The sequence below is a fragment of the Nycticebus coucang genome, chromosome 10 (genome assembly GCF_027406575.1).
Source record: "Nycticebus coucang isolate mNycCou1 chromosome 10, mNycCou1.pri, whole genome shotgun sequence".
In the NCBI taxonomy this organism is placed as follows: Eukaryota; Metazoa; Chordata; class Mammalia; order Primates; family Lorisidae; genus Nycticebus; species Nycticebus coucang.
The window spans coordinates 126,289,146-126,304,596 of NC_069789.1; the positions used below are offsets into that span (position 1 = coordinate 126,289,146).

The following is a 15,451-nucleotide window of genomic DNA, read 5'->3' on the forward strand; positions in this document are numbered from 1 at the left end:
AAGAGTACTGGCCTTTTGTTTAGTAGATTCTGCAGTGTAGAATGTTCCTCAATTTGAAGGTGTCTGATATTTTCTCATGATTAAATTCACATTATGCATTTGAGGCAAGAATACTCCAGAAGTGATGTGTCCCTCTCAGTGCAGCATATCAGGGGACTTATGAGGTCAATGTGTCACATTATGAGTGATGTTAATTTTAATCACTTGAGTAAAGGGTTGTCTGACAGTTTTCTACTGCAAAATCACTGGTTTTTTTTTTCATTATGATTAATGTCTTCTGGAGAAATACTTTAAGCTTATGTAAATGTCCTATTTCTAATCCTGCTTTTACCTACTAGCCTTTACATCCATTGATGATGCTTGCATGACAAAGTTATTACAGTTGTTTGCCAAATGGTGGAGTCTTTGTTTCCATGATTTTTTTCCTTTATTAATTTGAATCTGACTGTTACAAAGAGATTTTTCTTCTTCCTTATTTATTTACTGAATTATATAAGTATGGGCTGGAATTTCTTTTGTTCTATAGGTTATAATCCATGACTTTCCTTATTTTGTTGCCTAAATTCTCATACATTTGACCCCCTTGAGTTGACTCCTGTGTCCTTTCTGTGTGAACCGTTATTTATTTATTTATTTTCTAATACTTCCTTATTTTCTGGCACCACAAAGTATTCTTGGTTGATTTTGTACTTCCTTGCCCCAGCCCTGGAATAAACAAATTTCCCAGGAAGCACTGACTTCTTTTACTAGAAGATGATATTTTGAAACTGGAATTAGATGTGCTGACTGCTTCTAAAATACCATTGCTTCCAGGCCCTCAGCTGGAAATATAGCTATGAAATACATGTATCTGTACATATACACATCTCTGTCTGTATGTGTGTATATACAGATAATCCCTGAGTTCATATAACATCTCCAATTTCAGTTCAGCACCACAGGGTTCATTCTAGCCTTCTCCCATTTCATCTTCTTGTAACTCCTTTCTTTGACGGTGAAAAACTTGTCTTTCATTAACCACAATGTATAGTAGAACCTCCATAGCTGACCACCTCCCTACATTGACCATCTCCTAAGTTGACGTAATTTTCATAGACCAGACATGTACTACATCTATGTATCAGTATAGTGTAGGCCTGGTTCCTTATATTGACCACCTGCGTATGTTGATCAGTTTGTAATAGTCCCTTGGGTGGTCAACTTATGGAGGCTCTATTGTATTTATTTTATTTGCTTGCTCTATCCTATCTAGAAAGTAGTTTAAGAATTACTGACCAGGGTGGCGCCTGTGGCTCAGTCGGTAAGGTGCCGGCCCCATATACCGAGGGTGGCGGGTTCAAACCCGGCCTGGGCTGAACTGCAACCAAAAAATAGCCAGGAGTTGTGGCAGGCGCCTGTAGTCCCAGCTACTCGGGAGGCTGAGGCAAGAGAATTGCTTCAGCCCAGGAGTTGGAGGTTGCTGTGAGCTGTGTGATGCCATGGCACTCTACCAAGGGCCATAAAGTGAGACTCTGTCTCTACCAAAAAAAAAAAAAAAGAATTACTGACCAAACTGGGTGCGGTGACTAACGCCTGTAATCCCAGCACTTGGGAGGCTGAGGCAGGTGGATTGCCTGAGCTCACAGGTTTGAGACTAGCCTGAGCCAGAGCAAAACCTTGTCTCTAAAAAAAATAGCCAGGCATTGTGGTGGGCACCTGTAGTCCCAGCTACTTGGAAGGCTGAGGCAAGAGAATCATTTGAGCCCAGGAGTCTGAGGTTGCTGTGAGCTGTAATGCCAGTGCGCTCTACTGAGGGCGACAAAGTGAGACTCTGTCTCAAAAATAATAATAATAATAATAATTACTGGTCCCAGCTACTTGGGAGGCTGAGGTAAAAGAATTGCTTGAACCCGGGAGTTTGAGGTTGCTGTAAGCTAGGCCAATGCCTCAGCACTCTAGACTGGGGCAACAGAATAACACTCTATCTCAAAAGAATAAAGAAAGAGAGAGAAAGAGAATCCCTTGTCAAAAATCATATGACCAAATACATGGGGGTTGATTTCTGGGCTCCTTTATAGGTGTGAGCAACCATGCATATATCTATATATGCTTCCATCTATTTCATTGTTCTATATATCTGTCCTTATACCAGTACCAGATAGTTTTAATTACTGGCCAGACATGGTGGCTCACGCCTGTAATCCCAGCACTCTGGGAGGCTGAGATGGGTCAATTGTCTGAGCTAACATGTTTGAGGCCAGCCTGAGCAAGAGCGAGACCCCATCTCTAAAAAATATCTGGGCATTGTGGCTGGCGCCTGTAGTCCCAGCTACTTGGGAGGCTGAGGCAAGAGAATTGCTTAAGCCCAAGAGTTTGAGGTTGCTGTGAGCTATGATGCTATGGGTCTCTACGGAGGGTGACAAAGTGAGACTCTGTCTCAAAAAAATAAATAAATAAATCATAAAAATAAAAAAAAATGTAGTTTTAATTGCTGTTTTAAAAACTTTGTAGTAAGTTTGAGGTCTCCAACCTTGTTCTTTTTCAAGATTATTTTGCATTCAGGGACCCTTTAGCTTCCATGTCAATTTTGGATGGATTTTTCTATTTCTGCAAAATGTTGGAATTTAAAAACATTTTTGAATTTTGATAAAGATTTTATTGAATGTGTACTTCAGTTTGGGTAGTATTGACATCTGTCTTAGTTTGGGCTTTCACAACAAAATGCCATAGACTGGATAACTTAAACAACAGAAATTTATTGTGTAGTTCTGAAGACCAGAAGACTGAGGTCTGGGTGCCAGCCTAGTCAGATCCAGATCAGGGCTGTTTTCTTGGATGGCGGTCAATACCTTCTCACTGAGTCCTTCCCTGGCAGAGAAGGAGAGTGCACACTGGATGGATTAGGCCTGTAATTCTGCACTTTGGGAGGCTGAGGCAGGGGGATCACCTTAGGCCAGGAGTTCAAGACCACCCTAGGTAACCTCACAAGACACACACACACCCCCCCCCACACACACACACAAATAAAAATAAAAAGATGTAGTGGCACATGCCTATAGTCCTAGCTACTGGAGGATCACTGGAGCCCAACAGTTTAAGGCTACAGTTTAAGAAGTGATCATACCACTACACTTCAGCCTGGGTGACAGAGTGAGACCCTCCTGTATCTTATCTTTTCTTTTTTTTTTTTTTTTTGAAACAGTGTCTCACTCTATCACCCTGGGTAGAGTGCTGTGGCATCATAACTCACAGCAACCTCAGACTCCAGGGTTCAAATGATTCTCCTGCCTCAGCCTCCCAAGTAGGTAGAACTATAGGCGCTGGCCACCATGCCCAGCTACTTTTTTTCTATTTTTAGTAGAGATGGGGGTCTCATTCTTGCTCAGGCTGGTCTCCAACTCCTGAGCTCAGATAGTCCTCCTGCCTCAGCCTCCCAGAGTGCTAGGATTACAGGTATGAGCCACTGTGCCAGGCCAGCAAGATCATTCCGTAGCTGTGTAGAGGACATTTGGGTAAATAGGTTGCAGGCAGGAACATCATAAATCCCTCTGGCAAGAAGATACTTAAAGGAAACATCACCTATACACACAGGTGACTTTTAGTTCTTTTCCAGGTAGGACTGCAGCACACATGAATATAGTTACCGAATCACGGAGTTTTAACCTTTTCAGAGCTGAAGGAGCAAAAGCAACAAGAGTCATCTGTGAAAATACAACTGTTTTTAGAATATCCTGAGCTATTATTTCCTATTCAGAGGAAGATATTTTTAAGTAAGTATTTTCGTTTTCATCTGCTATTTGGGAGTGGCTTACATTTAACAAAATTTGGAATTACAGCATTTTAAAAAATCAGTACACGGGCCAGCCACTAATCTTAGCACTCTAGGAGGCTGAAGCAGGTGGATTGCTTGAGCTCAAGAGTTTGAGACTAGCCTGAGCAAGAGTGAGACCCCATCTCTATGAAAAATAGAAAAAACTAGTGGGGCAACAGCATGACCCCATCTCTACTAAAAATAGAAAAAACTATGGGCGGCGCCTGTGGCTCAGTCGGTGGGGCGCCGGCCCCATATACCGAGGGTGGCAGGTTCGGACCCAGCCCCAGCCAAACTGCAACCGAAAAATAGCTGGGCATTGTGGTGGGCGCCTGTAGTCCCAGCTACTCAGGACGCTGAGGCAGGAGAATCGCTTAAGCCCAGGAGTTGGAGGTTGCTGTGAGCTGTGTGAGGCCACGGCACTCTACCGAGGGCCATAAAGTAAGACTCTGTCTCTACAAAAAAAAAAAAAAGAAAGAAAAAACTAGCTGGGCATCATGGCAGATGCCTATAGTCTCAACTACTCCAGAAGCTGAGGCAAAAGGATCTCTTGAGCCTAAGAGTTTGAGGTTGCTGGGAGTTGTGATGCTGTGTTACTCTACCCAGGGCAACACAGACTCTGTCTCAAAAAATAAAACAAAATAAATGCATGGTATTGGAAAAAAAAACATATAAATAAAAATAAGAAAATATAAGACAACAACTCAGAAGTTATGTTTAACGGTAAAACTTCCAAGGCATTTTTCCATCTGATTTTGTCTGTGTTATCTATATGATATTTATGCACACACAAATACATATATATATTTTTTATTTTATTTTATTTTATTTTTTTTTTTTGTGGTTTTTGGCCAGGGATGGGTTTGAACCCGCCACCTCCGGCATGCGGGACCGGCGCCCTACTCCTTGAGCCACAGGCGCCGCCCTATATATTTTATTTTTTTTGAGACAGAGTCTCACTTTGTCACTGTGGATAGAATGCTGTGGCATCATAGCTCACAGCAACCTCAAACTCCTGGGCTCAAGCGATCCTCTTGCCTCACCCTCCGGAGTAGCTGGGACTACAGGTGCCTACTACAACACCTGGCTATTTTTAGACACAGGGTCTCACTCTTACTCAGGTTGGTCTCGAACTCCTGAGCTCAGGCAATCTACCTGCCTTGGCCTCCCAGAGTGCTAGGATTACAGGCATGAGCCACCTTGCCCGGCCCCTATATGATATATTATTAAATACATGCATTTTAGAAATAGGACCAGCTCGTCGCCTGTAGCACAGTGGTTATGGCGTCAGCCACATACACCGAGGGTGGTGGGTTTGAACCCAGCCCGGGCCAGCTAAACAAAAACGACAACTTGCAACAAAAAATAGCTTGGCGTTGTGGCGGGTGCCTGTAGTCCCAGCTACTTGGGAGGCTGAGGCAAGAGAATCACTTAAGCCCAAGAGTTTGAGGTTGCTGTGAGCTGTGATGCCATAGCACTCTACTGAGGGTAGAGACAGTGAGACTCTGTCTCAAAAAAAAAAAAAAAAGAACGAAATCGGACCACATGATGCCTAGCTATTTTGTTTTTTTTAAGTTTTTTGTTTGTTTGTTTGTTTGTTTTTGTAGAGACAGAGTCTTACTTTATGGCCCTCGGTGGAGTGCTGTGGCCTCAAACAGCTCACAGCAACCTCCAACTCCTGGGCTTAAGCGATTCTCTTGCCTCAGCCTCCTGAGTAGCTGGGACTACAGGCGCCCACCACAACGCCCGGCTATTTTTTGGTTGCAGTTTGGCCGGGGCCGGGTTTGAACCCGCCACCCTCGGTATATGGGGCCGGTGCCTTACCGACTGAGCCACAGGCGCCGCCCCCTAGCTATTTTGTTAACTACTCTGTTTTCACTAACCATATCTGGAACATTTTCTGTTATTAATTATTACATTACTACTAAATTTATGAGTACTCAAAATTACCATTATTTTATTTTTTTATTTTTTATTTTTTGAGACAGAGTCTCACTTTGTCGCCCTCGGTAGAATGCCATAGTGTCACAGCTCACAGCAACCTCAAACTCTTGGGCTTAGGGATCCTCTTGCCTCAGCCTCCCGAGTAGCTGGGACTACAGGCGCCCACCACAATGCCCGGCTATTTTTTTGTTGCAGTTTGGCTGGGGCCGGGTTTGAACCTGCCACTCTTGGTATACGGGGCTGGCACCCTACCGACTGAGCCACAGGTACCACCCTCAAAATTACCATTATATAGAAATATTTTAATTTACTTAACCAGTCTTCTATTGTCTGGCTCAGAATATTGATATTGCCTGAAAACGTATATATCTCTCAATGTATTGATTTTTTGGATAATGTTTATATTGGAAAATTTTGTTTATATCCACAAAATCAGTATAACCTTTAAAAAAAAAATGACATGTAAGAAAAATTTCAAGTTACATCCTAGCCAGAATAAGATTAAGGTTTAGCTTAGCATTAGCAAGGTGGGAGACTATCTCAGCTGTTATCCCTACTGCTGAGGTGCCTGGGTTCTGTCTCAGTGCTGGAGCACATCTGTCTTGAAACTATCTGACTGCTTTTGAGTTCCTTAGTGTTTAGGGAGGGTGGGTTTTGTGATCTCTGTTGTTCTTAATATTAGTGTTTGCACAGTGGGACATGGAGAGGGTGGAGGAAGCAAAGCAGGGACAGTGGAAGTACAAATTGTTTTAAGCTCATCTAATTGGGAGTGCTAAGGCAAGCTCAGTTCATCAGAGATTTACTCCTTCTCCCTCTATTTTGCTCTTTTAGGACTCTGCATTTGTCCAAGAGAAGAATCTAGAGAAGTCAAAGCAGGTCAGATAGTTCTAAAAGCCATGGCCCAGGTATGTGGAAATTTTTTCTATCCTTGGAATAATCCATTTTCCCTCAAGATTACATGAACATTTATGTTTCCTGAAATTTGTCTGTGACCTGCTCAGAGTTCCTCCATTCTAGGGAATGAGTGATGATGCCCACTTCCCTTAGTGGCCCTCTCTTCTTCAGTACTATTCACATGTGTGTAATGTTCTCTTTAGAGGATTATGAGAGTCTCTTTTATCATAACCATGGTTGAATAGCACCAAAGATGAGGTAACTGAATCTTTTCCATTGACCAGGGTGGATTCCTTTCTTCTATTTTTTTTTTTTTTTTTTTTTTGTGGTGCATCTCACAGACACATTTATTCATGCCATGAGTACATGCTACTTATACAAGTACACAGGGACAGTCCATGTGACACAGCTTTGCTTAGCTCTACGGGTCCATCTCTTGTGTGCTCCAAGTGAGGCTGGTTAGTGATGACCATGAGCAGGTGCAGGAGCTTTCAAAGCTTTACTTCTTTTATCAGCACTCCTGATTTTATAAACAATGAAGCTCATCAACCCCATTCCGATCCAGATCTCCTGGTAAACTTCAGTATAGTAAGGTTTCATGGGGACCCACACATTTTTAATAATGCTTTGAAGCATCTCAGCGCCAAAGCAACGACTGGACCCAGCAGAGGTCCACAGCCAGATATTGTTAAAGGTCCCTTTCTTCTATTTTTAAATGTCAGCCTCCTTTTAAGAATCATAAAACATTTCATACTATCAACAAATATATACAAAAGCATTTCTGTAACATATATGTGGCATAAAGAATAATAAAATGAGTACTATCTTAATACATTTTTCTAGTGCATAAAAGAATACCTGAGGCTAGGTAATTTATGAAGAAAAAAGGTTTATTTAGCTCACAATTTTGATGGCTGGAAAGTGCAAAATTGGGCCCTCAGGCTGTTTCCATTTATGGTGGAAGTTGAAGGGGAGCTGGCATGTGCAGAGATCACAAGGGGAGAGAGGAAACAAAAGAACAAAGAGGGGAGAAGTGCCAGGCCCCTTTTAACAACCACCTTTCAGAGAGATTAATAGTGTGAGAACTTACCCAGGGAGGGTGTTAAGTTATTCATGAGGAACCTGCACCCTGCTATCTAATTGGGAATCAAATTTCAGCATGAAGTTTGGAGGAGACAAATATCCAAACAATAACAGGCACTAATGTGTTCATCACCCAGATTAATATAACATCTAACCAACCTACATTCCCTTCCCTGATCACATCTTTTCTCATATCCCATTACTATTCCCACCAATGGTAATGAATACTTTTAATTTTATATTTATCAGTCCTTTGATTTTATATGATAGTTTCATCATATATGACTGCTCACGGAGCAAAATAACTATTGGATCTTCTGTTTTTTTAATTTGATGTAAAGTTATCATGCTCTATATGTTTTGTGACAAGATTTTTTCAAATCATTAATGTTAAATTGTGTAGCAGTAGATCAACAGTTCTCCAAATGTGGTCCAGGAAGACATTGAGGCTCTTTCAGGAAGTCTACAGGGGCAAAACTATTTTTATAATAATCCTAACATGTTATTTGCCATTTTCACTCACTTTCTGTCTAGTAAGTGTGCATTGTATGATTTGTGTTATCCCACAGTTTTTATTTGTGTTGCCTTTTTATTTATTTATTTATTGTGGTTTTTGGCAGGGGCTGGGTTTGAACCCGCCACCTCTGGCACATGGGGCTGGCGCCCCACCCCTTTGAGCCACAGGCGCCACCACTGCCTTTTTATTATTGAATGGTAAGAATTCTTTTTATATTCCAGGTGCAAGTCCTTCATTAGAAAGATGATTTACAAACATTTTCTCCTATTCTGTGGATTAGATTTTTCACTTTCTTGATGGAATCACTTGTGGCACAAAAGTTTTTAATTTTGATAAAGTCTATTTTATCTTTTTGATCTGTTGTCATATGTGTTTTAGTGCATATCTAAAGAAACCAGTACCTGACCCAAGGTCATGAAGATGCTCCTACATTTTCTTCTAAGAATTTTATAGTTTTAACTTTGACATTTAGGCCTATGATCCATTTTGAGTTAGTTTTTGTATTTGGTGTGAGATAGGACTCAAACTTTATTTTTTTAATAGGGCTATCCAGTTTCCTAGTACTGGACTAATCTTTTGTTTGAAGGACTAATCTTTCGCCATTGAATTGTCTTGGTTGATTTAATTTAATATGTGGTAGTCCTTAGGCAACTGGATAGGGGCTGCTTTCTTTCAGAAAGGTTTTACACCTAGGAGTGTTCTCAAACTTGACATACTTTAATTTTTCACCTAGGGCTTTCCCAGCTGAATGAATTATATCATTTTGAATTTCAGACTTACTTTAGAGTAGGCCTTTAGTCATATGTTGACAAGAGATACTAACAACTACTACTACTAGTAGTAGTAGTAGTGTCATTAATGATAATACTTTTTTCTTTATCTGGAGCTGTCACAGGTTCCTTGTCACTCTGTCATTCTTTTCCAGCAAGGTTTTTATTGGAGCCCACCATTTCACTGAGGTAACTTCTAGGATCTCATCTTTTAAGATCTCAGCTTTTTCATGGGTTCACATCCCATTTTGTGTGTATCTTAGGCCCCATACTAAGACTTAGCAAAGCATTTGACTTCATATATTGTTCCTGCTGAGCCCTCTCTGGGTTCGTGTGGGTGTGTGTGTTGCTTCTTTTGTGAACTCTGGGATTGAATTTCCCTTATTTTCTTGGGAGCTGAGAGATGCATTTAAGTGGTTGTTTGTTATGTTTTATCTGACATCAGGGTGTTTTTAGTCGAAGCCTCCACTCCTCTCTCTTCATGAAAACATGATAGGAACTGTGATGGTTGGTGCTGGTCTCAATACGTGGTATCTCCTAATGTTGAGGCCATTAGAATGGGGGCTGTGATTTGGTATTTTAGTTAAAGAAAGTTCTTCTGTCTTGTGAGGGAATTTATGAAGGATGAACAACTATAAGATGATCCATCTTGAAGTTGGACATGTATTTTTTGTGGGACCAAATTCATGTGACTCAGGTAAATGCTTCATCAGCTTTTCTATTTCAGGGACAAGGAGAAGTGGATAGTGAAGGAATATGAATATTAACGAGTACCTAGTAAAGTGAAGATTTTACACATCTTTTTAGGCTAAATGCTCCAAAATAATGGAATGAATGTATCTTACAATATATAAGGTACAATATTATATAGCCAATAAAAATCCCTGCATTTATTTAAAATTTTGCCGTAAAAAGATATGCTCATGGTATCTAACAAACTGTTGTCATTTTCAGTAGTACAGTTGCTGTTGTATGGGACGGCCCTGGGTATATGGGCCACATAATTCAGGGTACTTGGTGTTCTTGAGGCCGGGCATTAAAGGCCAGTGTTATACTGCTCCTTCAGACTGCCCCCTCCCCGACTTTAGAACAACTAGATCATTCCCTACATGGTCCTAAATGCATCCTAAAGGAGAAAGTATTACCCAGGTTAAGATCCATAGAATAAATATTTTCCTGACTCTTTAAGATAGTTTTAAAACTTCTATAAATCTTACTTCTTAAGTTAGAGATTTATAAGACATTTTGAATTCTGTATCTCTTTCTTTCTATTTTTTTTTTTTTTTTTTTTTTGAGACAAGGTCTCACTCTATTGCCCAGGCTAGGGTACAATGACATCATCAGAGCTCACTGTAAACTCACACTCCTGAACTTAAGCAGTCCTCTTGCCTCATCCTCTTAAGTAGCTGGGCCTATAAGCATGTGCCATCATGCCCAGCTAATTTCTTATTTTTTGTAGAGACAGGATCTTGCTATGTTGCCCAGGCTGGTTTTGAACTCCTGTCTTCAAGCAATCCTCCCACCTTGGCCTCCCAAACTGCTAGGATTATAGGCATCTGCCACTGTGCCCAGCCTGAATTCTATCTTTATTTTTATTATCTGAAGCATGAAGTAGTGAAAGGGATTCATTTTTAAAAGACATTATTATTCTCAATGAATCCCCAACAATAAAAAAAAAAAAGATTATTTGAATGTGAATATACTTTTTAAAATGAAACTTTGTACATATTAATATGTGGCAAAGATATAAAAAAAAAAAAAAAGACATTATTATTTGCCAGGCCCATGTTGCTATTTGTTTTCTATATTTCTTTATGTCAGTGGTTCTCAACCTGTTGTGACCCACAGCAACTGTATTAAAGGCTCGCAGCATTAGGAAGTTTGAGAACCACTGGTTTATGTGACCCCACTTAGCTCTCCTGTGTGGAAAATATAAGAGTCCTGTTGTCTGTAGGAAGTTTTATCTGTAGCCACAGGAATGTTTAAGAGCATGTTTGCCTTTAGTCACATTTGTGTTTATTGTACTTCATTTATGACATAGGCATTCAAGCCTAACTTGCTTGCTGGATCGCCTCCTTCCTACAGTGCCCTTCTTCATCTTCTCCTCTTAAAGTATTTTACTGAAAGGATCAGGTTGTCAAAACCTGAACCTCCTCTTCAACTTTAACTTCATTATAAATGGGACACCCAGTCATCACACGCCTCCTAATGGAATGGTATAGGAAATACACAATACCACCGCTGACATGTTAATACCCCCACCCCCAAAATGGAAATCAGGCCTCCAGATCTAAACTGCCACTTTACAAGAAATATGGTAATAAGGCAGCGCCTGTGGCTCAGTGTGTAGGGCGCCGGCCCCATATGCCAAGGGTGGTGGGTTCAAACCCAGCCCCCGGCCAAACTGCAACAACAAAAAAATAACTGGGCGTTGTGGCGGGCGCCTGTAGTCCCAGCTGCTCAGGAGGCTGAGGCAAGAGAATCACATAAGCCCAAGAGCTGGAGGTTGCTGTGAGCCGTGTGACGCCACAGCACTCTACCGAGGGCAGTAAAGTGAGACTCTGTCTCCACAAAAAAAAAAAAAAAAAAGAAATATGGTAATAAATTAGCACATTAAACTAGACCATGAAGATTCAATCAGCCAAATGAAGAATGTGAGAAACTCTGCTGATTCAAATGTTTCCTTAATGAATGAATGGCAATAAAATTTTAAAAAGAGTTCGTGAGGTCTGTTAGAGATTTGAGAGACTTTAAGAAACCTATCAACTGGGCAGCGCCTGTGGCTCAAAGGAGTAGAGCACCGGTCCCATATGCCGGAGGTGGCAGGTTCAAACCCAGCCCTGGCCAAAAACTACAAAAAAAAAAAAAAAGAAAGAAACCTATCAACTGAATGCAATGTATAGCCAGGGACAGTGGCTCACACCTGTAATCTTAGCACTCTGAGAGGCCGGTGCAGGTCAGTGTCCTGAGCTCAGGAGTTCCAGACCAGCCTAAACAAAGAACAAGACCCCCGTCTCTATTAAAAACAGAAAAGCTGGGCAGTGCCTGTGGCTCAGCGGGTGGGGCGCCGGTCCCATATGCCGGAGGTGGCGGGTTCAAACCCAGCCCCGGCCAAATTAAAAAAAAAAAAAAAAAAAAAACAGAAAAGCTATGCGGGGATTGTGGCAAGTGCCTGTAGTCCCAGCTACTCAGGAGGCTAAGGGAGGATGATCACTTAAGCCCAAGAGTTTGAGGTTGCTGTGAGCTATGACAGCACAGCTCTCTACCTATGGCAACAAAGTGAGACTATATCTCCAAAAAAAAAACAAAAAACAATGTAATGTGTGGATCTTGTCTGAAGCCTGATTTGAACAAACTGTTTTTAAAAATCAATTATGAGGGGTGGCACCTGTGGCTCAGTCGGTAAGGCGCCGGCCCCATATACCAAGGGTGGTGGGTTCAAACCCGGCCCCGGCCAAACTGCAACCAAAAAATAGCCGGGCGTTGTGGCTGGCGCCTGTAGTCCCAGCTACTCAGGAGGCTTAGGCAAGAGAATCGCTTAAGCCCAGGAGTTGGAGTGAGCTGTGTGAGGTCACGGCACTCTACCGAGGGCTATAAAGTGAGACTCTGTCTCTACAAAAAAAAAAAAAAAAAAAAAAATCAATTATGAGGGCTCCATGCCTGTGGCTCAAGCACCTAAGGCACCAGCCACATACTGGTGGGTTCGAATCCAGCCTGGCCCGCCAAACAACAATAATGGCTGCAACCAAAAAATAGCCAGGCGTTGTGGCAGGCGCCTGTAGTCCCAGCTACTTGGGAGGCAGAGGCAGGAGAATCGCTTGAGCCCAGGAGTTGGAGGTTGCTGTGAGCCGTGATGCCACAGCACTCTACCTAGGGCGACAGCTTGAGGCTCTGTGTCAAAAAAATAAAAAACAAAAAATAAATTTAAAAAATCAATTATGAGAAAATTGGGACAATTGGAACTTATTCTGTTTCTTATAAAATTATTGTTTATTTTATTTTATTTTATTTTTGAGACAGAGTCTCAACCTGTTGCCCTGGGTAGAGTTCTGTGGCATCATAGCTCACAGTAACCTGAAACTCTTGAGCTTACAAGATTCTCTTGCCTCTGCCTCCCAAGTAGCTGGGACTACAGGCACTTGCCACAACGCTTGGCTATTTTTTTTGTTGTTGCTGTTGTTATTATTGTTTTAGCTGGCCTGGGCCAGGTTCGAGCCTGCCAGCCTCAGTGTATGTGGCCGACACCCTACCCACTGACCTATGGGTGCCACCCTATTGTAATTTTATTAAGTATAGTAATGATATTCTGCTTTTTATGCTTTTTTTTTTTTAAAAAAAAGTGTGTATGCTCTTAAATACTAAAGTATTTGTGGGTGAAATAATATGATGTTTGATATCATGTAGGATTTCCCTCAAAATACTCTAGTAATAGAAATGGAAGGCAGAAGATAAAATGAGATAATGCATCTTTTAATTGTTGAAGCAGAATGATAGGCTCATGAGGGCCAGTACTGTGTGCTATTCTTTATACTTTTGTGTATTTTGAAAGTTTTCATGATGAAAAGTGAAAAAAACAAAAGTCTTTTAATTTACTACTAATGTGTAGGTTTGTTGTTTCAGGGATTGGTGACATTTAGGGATGTGGCCATAGAGTTCTCTCAGGAAGAATGGAAGTGCCTGGAACCTGCTCAGAAGGACTTGTACAGGGATGTGACTTTGGAGAACTTCAGTAACTTGGTGTCACTAGGTAAGGACATCCAGCACACAGGACCAGACAGGAAACAAGGTGCCCAGGGACAACAATGGGAGGCTGTTTCCACCTCTGGCCTACGGGGGCATAGAGAGAAAACTGCTGTCACTGAGAACTAGAGCCACAGAGAAGGGACCAGCCAGTAGCAACCACAGCTACCTCTCAACCCCTGGACCAAAGGAGGGAGGGAGAGGGGTGAGAAATGCCTTGCACTGTCTCTCCTGCCTGCTGACCTCCTGCCAGTGTTGTCCATCTGCCATGCTGTAGGCAACCATAGGGCAGGAATAATAACAGTCCTTTACGGTAAGGACAGGGCCAGGAACATCAAGGAATGGATTGGAGGGGAAGAAGACAGTTAATGGAGAATAATCACCATAGTTTATCTACTCCAAATAATTCAGCATTACCCTTCTGGAATTTCTGGTTTCTTCACTGTAAATTTCTCGGACAACTCACAAGTTTCTGCTGTCTGTTCCCAGGGGAACTGTTTTGTGCTTTGTGGAATTGGAAATGAGTAGTTGCATTGGGCACCTCCATCTTCCCATCCTTTGGAAACCTTCACACCTTCCTTATAATTGCCTCTCCCATGGTGACCAAAGGACTGGGTTTGAATTTTGGAACATTATGACCATGCTGCATTTCTTTTCCTGTGAACAGGACTTTCCATTTCTAAGCCTGATGTCATCTCCTTATTGGAGCAAGGAAAAGAGCCCTGGGTGATTGCAAATGACGTGACAGGACCATGGTGCTCAGGTGAGCGAGGGCTGATCAGATAGGGAAGGTCACTGGGGATTATAGCCAGTGGGTGAGTCAATGAATACAGTAACTTCCGTGGTTGCCGGCAGGCTTCCTTTGAAGCCCTACTTTAGAATAAAGGCCTAAGAAGAAGTGCTGACCAAAGACCTTACCAGTATCAGCTCCCAAGGGAACCTTTCTCAACCCCAGTTAATTCCTCTCGTTCTTTCTTCCATCACATTTTCTTTCTTTTTTTTTTGAGACAGATTTTCACTTTGTCACCCTCAGTAAAGTGCCTTGGTATCATAGCTCATAGCAACTTCAGACTGTAGGGCACAAGCGATTCTCTTGCCTCAGCCTCCTGGGTAGCTGGGTCTACAGGCACCCACCACAGTGCCTGGCTATTTTTTTTTTTTTTTTTTTGTAGAGACAGAATCTCACTGTACCGCCCTCGGGTAGAGTGCCATGGCATCACACGGCTCACAGCAACCTCTTAACTCTTGGGCTTACGCGATTCTCTTGCCTCAGCCTCCCAAGCAGCTGGGATTACAGGCGCCTGCCACAACACCCAGCTATTTTTTTTTTGGTTGCAGTTTGGCCGGGGCTGGGTTTGAACCCGCCACCCTCGGCATATGGGGCCGGCGCCCTACTTACTGAGCCATAGGCGCCGCCCGTGCCTGGCTATTTTTTAGAGAGGGAGTTTCGCTCTTGCTCAGGCTGGTGTCAAACTCCTGAACTCAGGCAATCCACCAGCCTCGGCCTCCCAGAGTGCTAGGATTACAGGTGTGAGCCACCTTGCCTAGCCTCTTTCCATCATATTTTCCTCCCATTCCAAAAGGGATGTGCCCTTTTTTCCCTCAGTGGCTGCTTTTTTTTTTGAGGCAGGGTCTCACTATGTCGCCCTCGGTAGGGTGCTGTGGCGTCACAGCTCACAGCAACCTCAAACTCTTGGGTTTAAGTGATTCTCT

The 15,451-nt window shown here is 42.2% G+C and overlaps 2 protein-coding genes across 7 annotated transcripts in view; one reads left to right on the forward strand and one right to left on the reverse strand.

Annotated features, from left to right (window-relative positions):
* Positions 1-15,451, forward strand: part of ZNF565 (zinc finger protein 565) — an 80,872-nt gene that overhangs the window by 48,884 nt on the left and 16,537 nt on the right. For 2 of the 6 annotated variants that reach the window (XM_053603948.1, XM_053603957.1), the window contains 4 exons: positions 3,651-3,749; positions 6,566-6,639; positions 13,619-13,745; positions 14,406-14,501. In XM_053603948.1, the coding sequence (XP_053459923.1) occupies positions 3,651-3,749; positions 6,566-6,639; positions 13,619-13,745; positions 14,406-14,501 (396 nt within the window). Of the gene's footprint in view, positions 1-3,650; positions 3,750-5,929; positions 6,001-6,565; positions 6,640-8,331; positions 8,426-9,725; positions 9,854-13,618; positions 13,746-14,405; positions 14,502-15,451 lie in introns of all 6 variants that reach the window. The other 4 variants (XM_053603956.1, XM_053603954.1, XM_053603952.1 and 1 more) reach the window with 4 other exon arrangements.
* On the reverse strand, positions 6,935-7,319 carry LOC128595415 (ATP synthase subunit ATP5MJ, mitochondrial). The gene has a single exon (XM_053604023.1). The coding sequence runs from the start codon at positions 7,262-7,264 to the stop codon at positions 7,088-7,090; it is 177 nt and encodes a 58-aa protein (XP_053459998.1). The 5' UTR covers positions 7,265-7,319; the 3' UTR covers positions 6,935-7,087.

What these genes read in the sequence shown, in the direction of transcription:
- LOC128595415 (XM_053604023.1), bottom strand. Translation starts at nt 7,264, where the DNA reads ATGCTTCAAAGCATTATTAAAAATGTGTGGGTCCCCATGAAACCTTAC.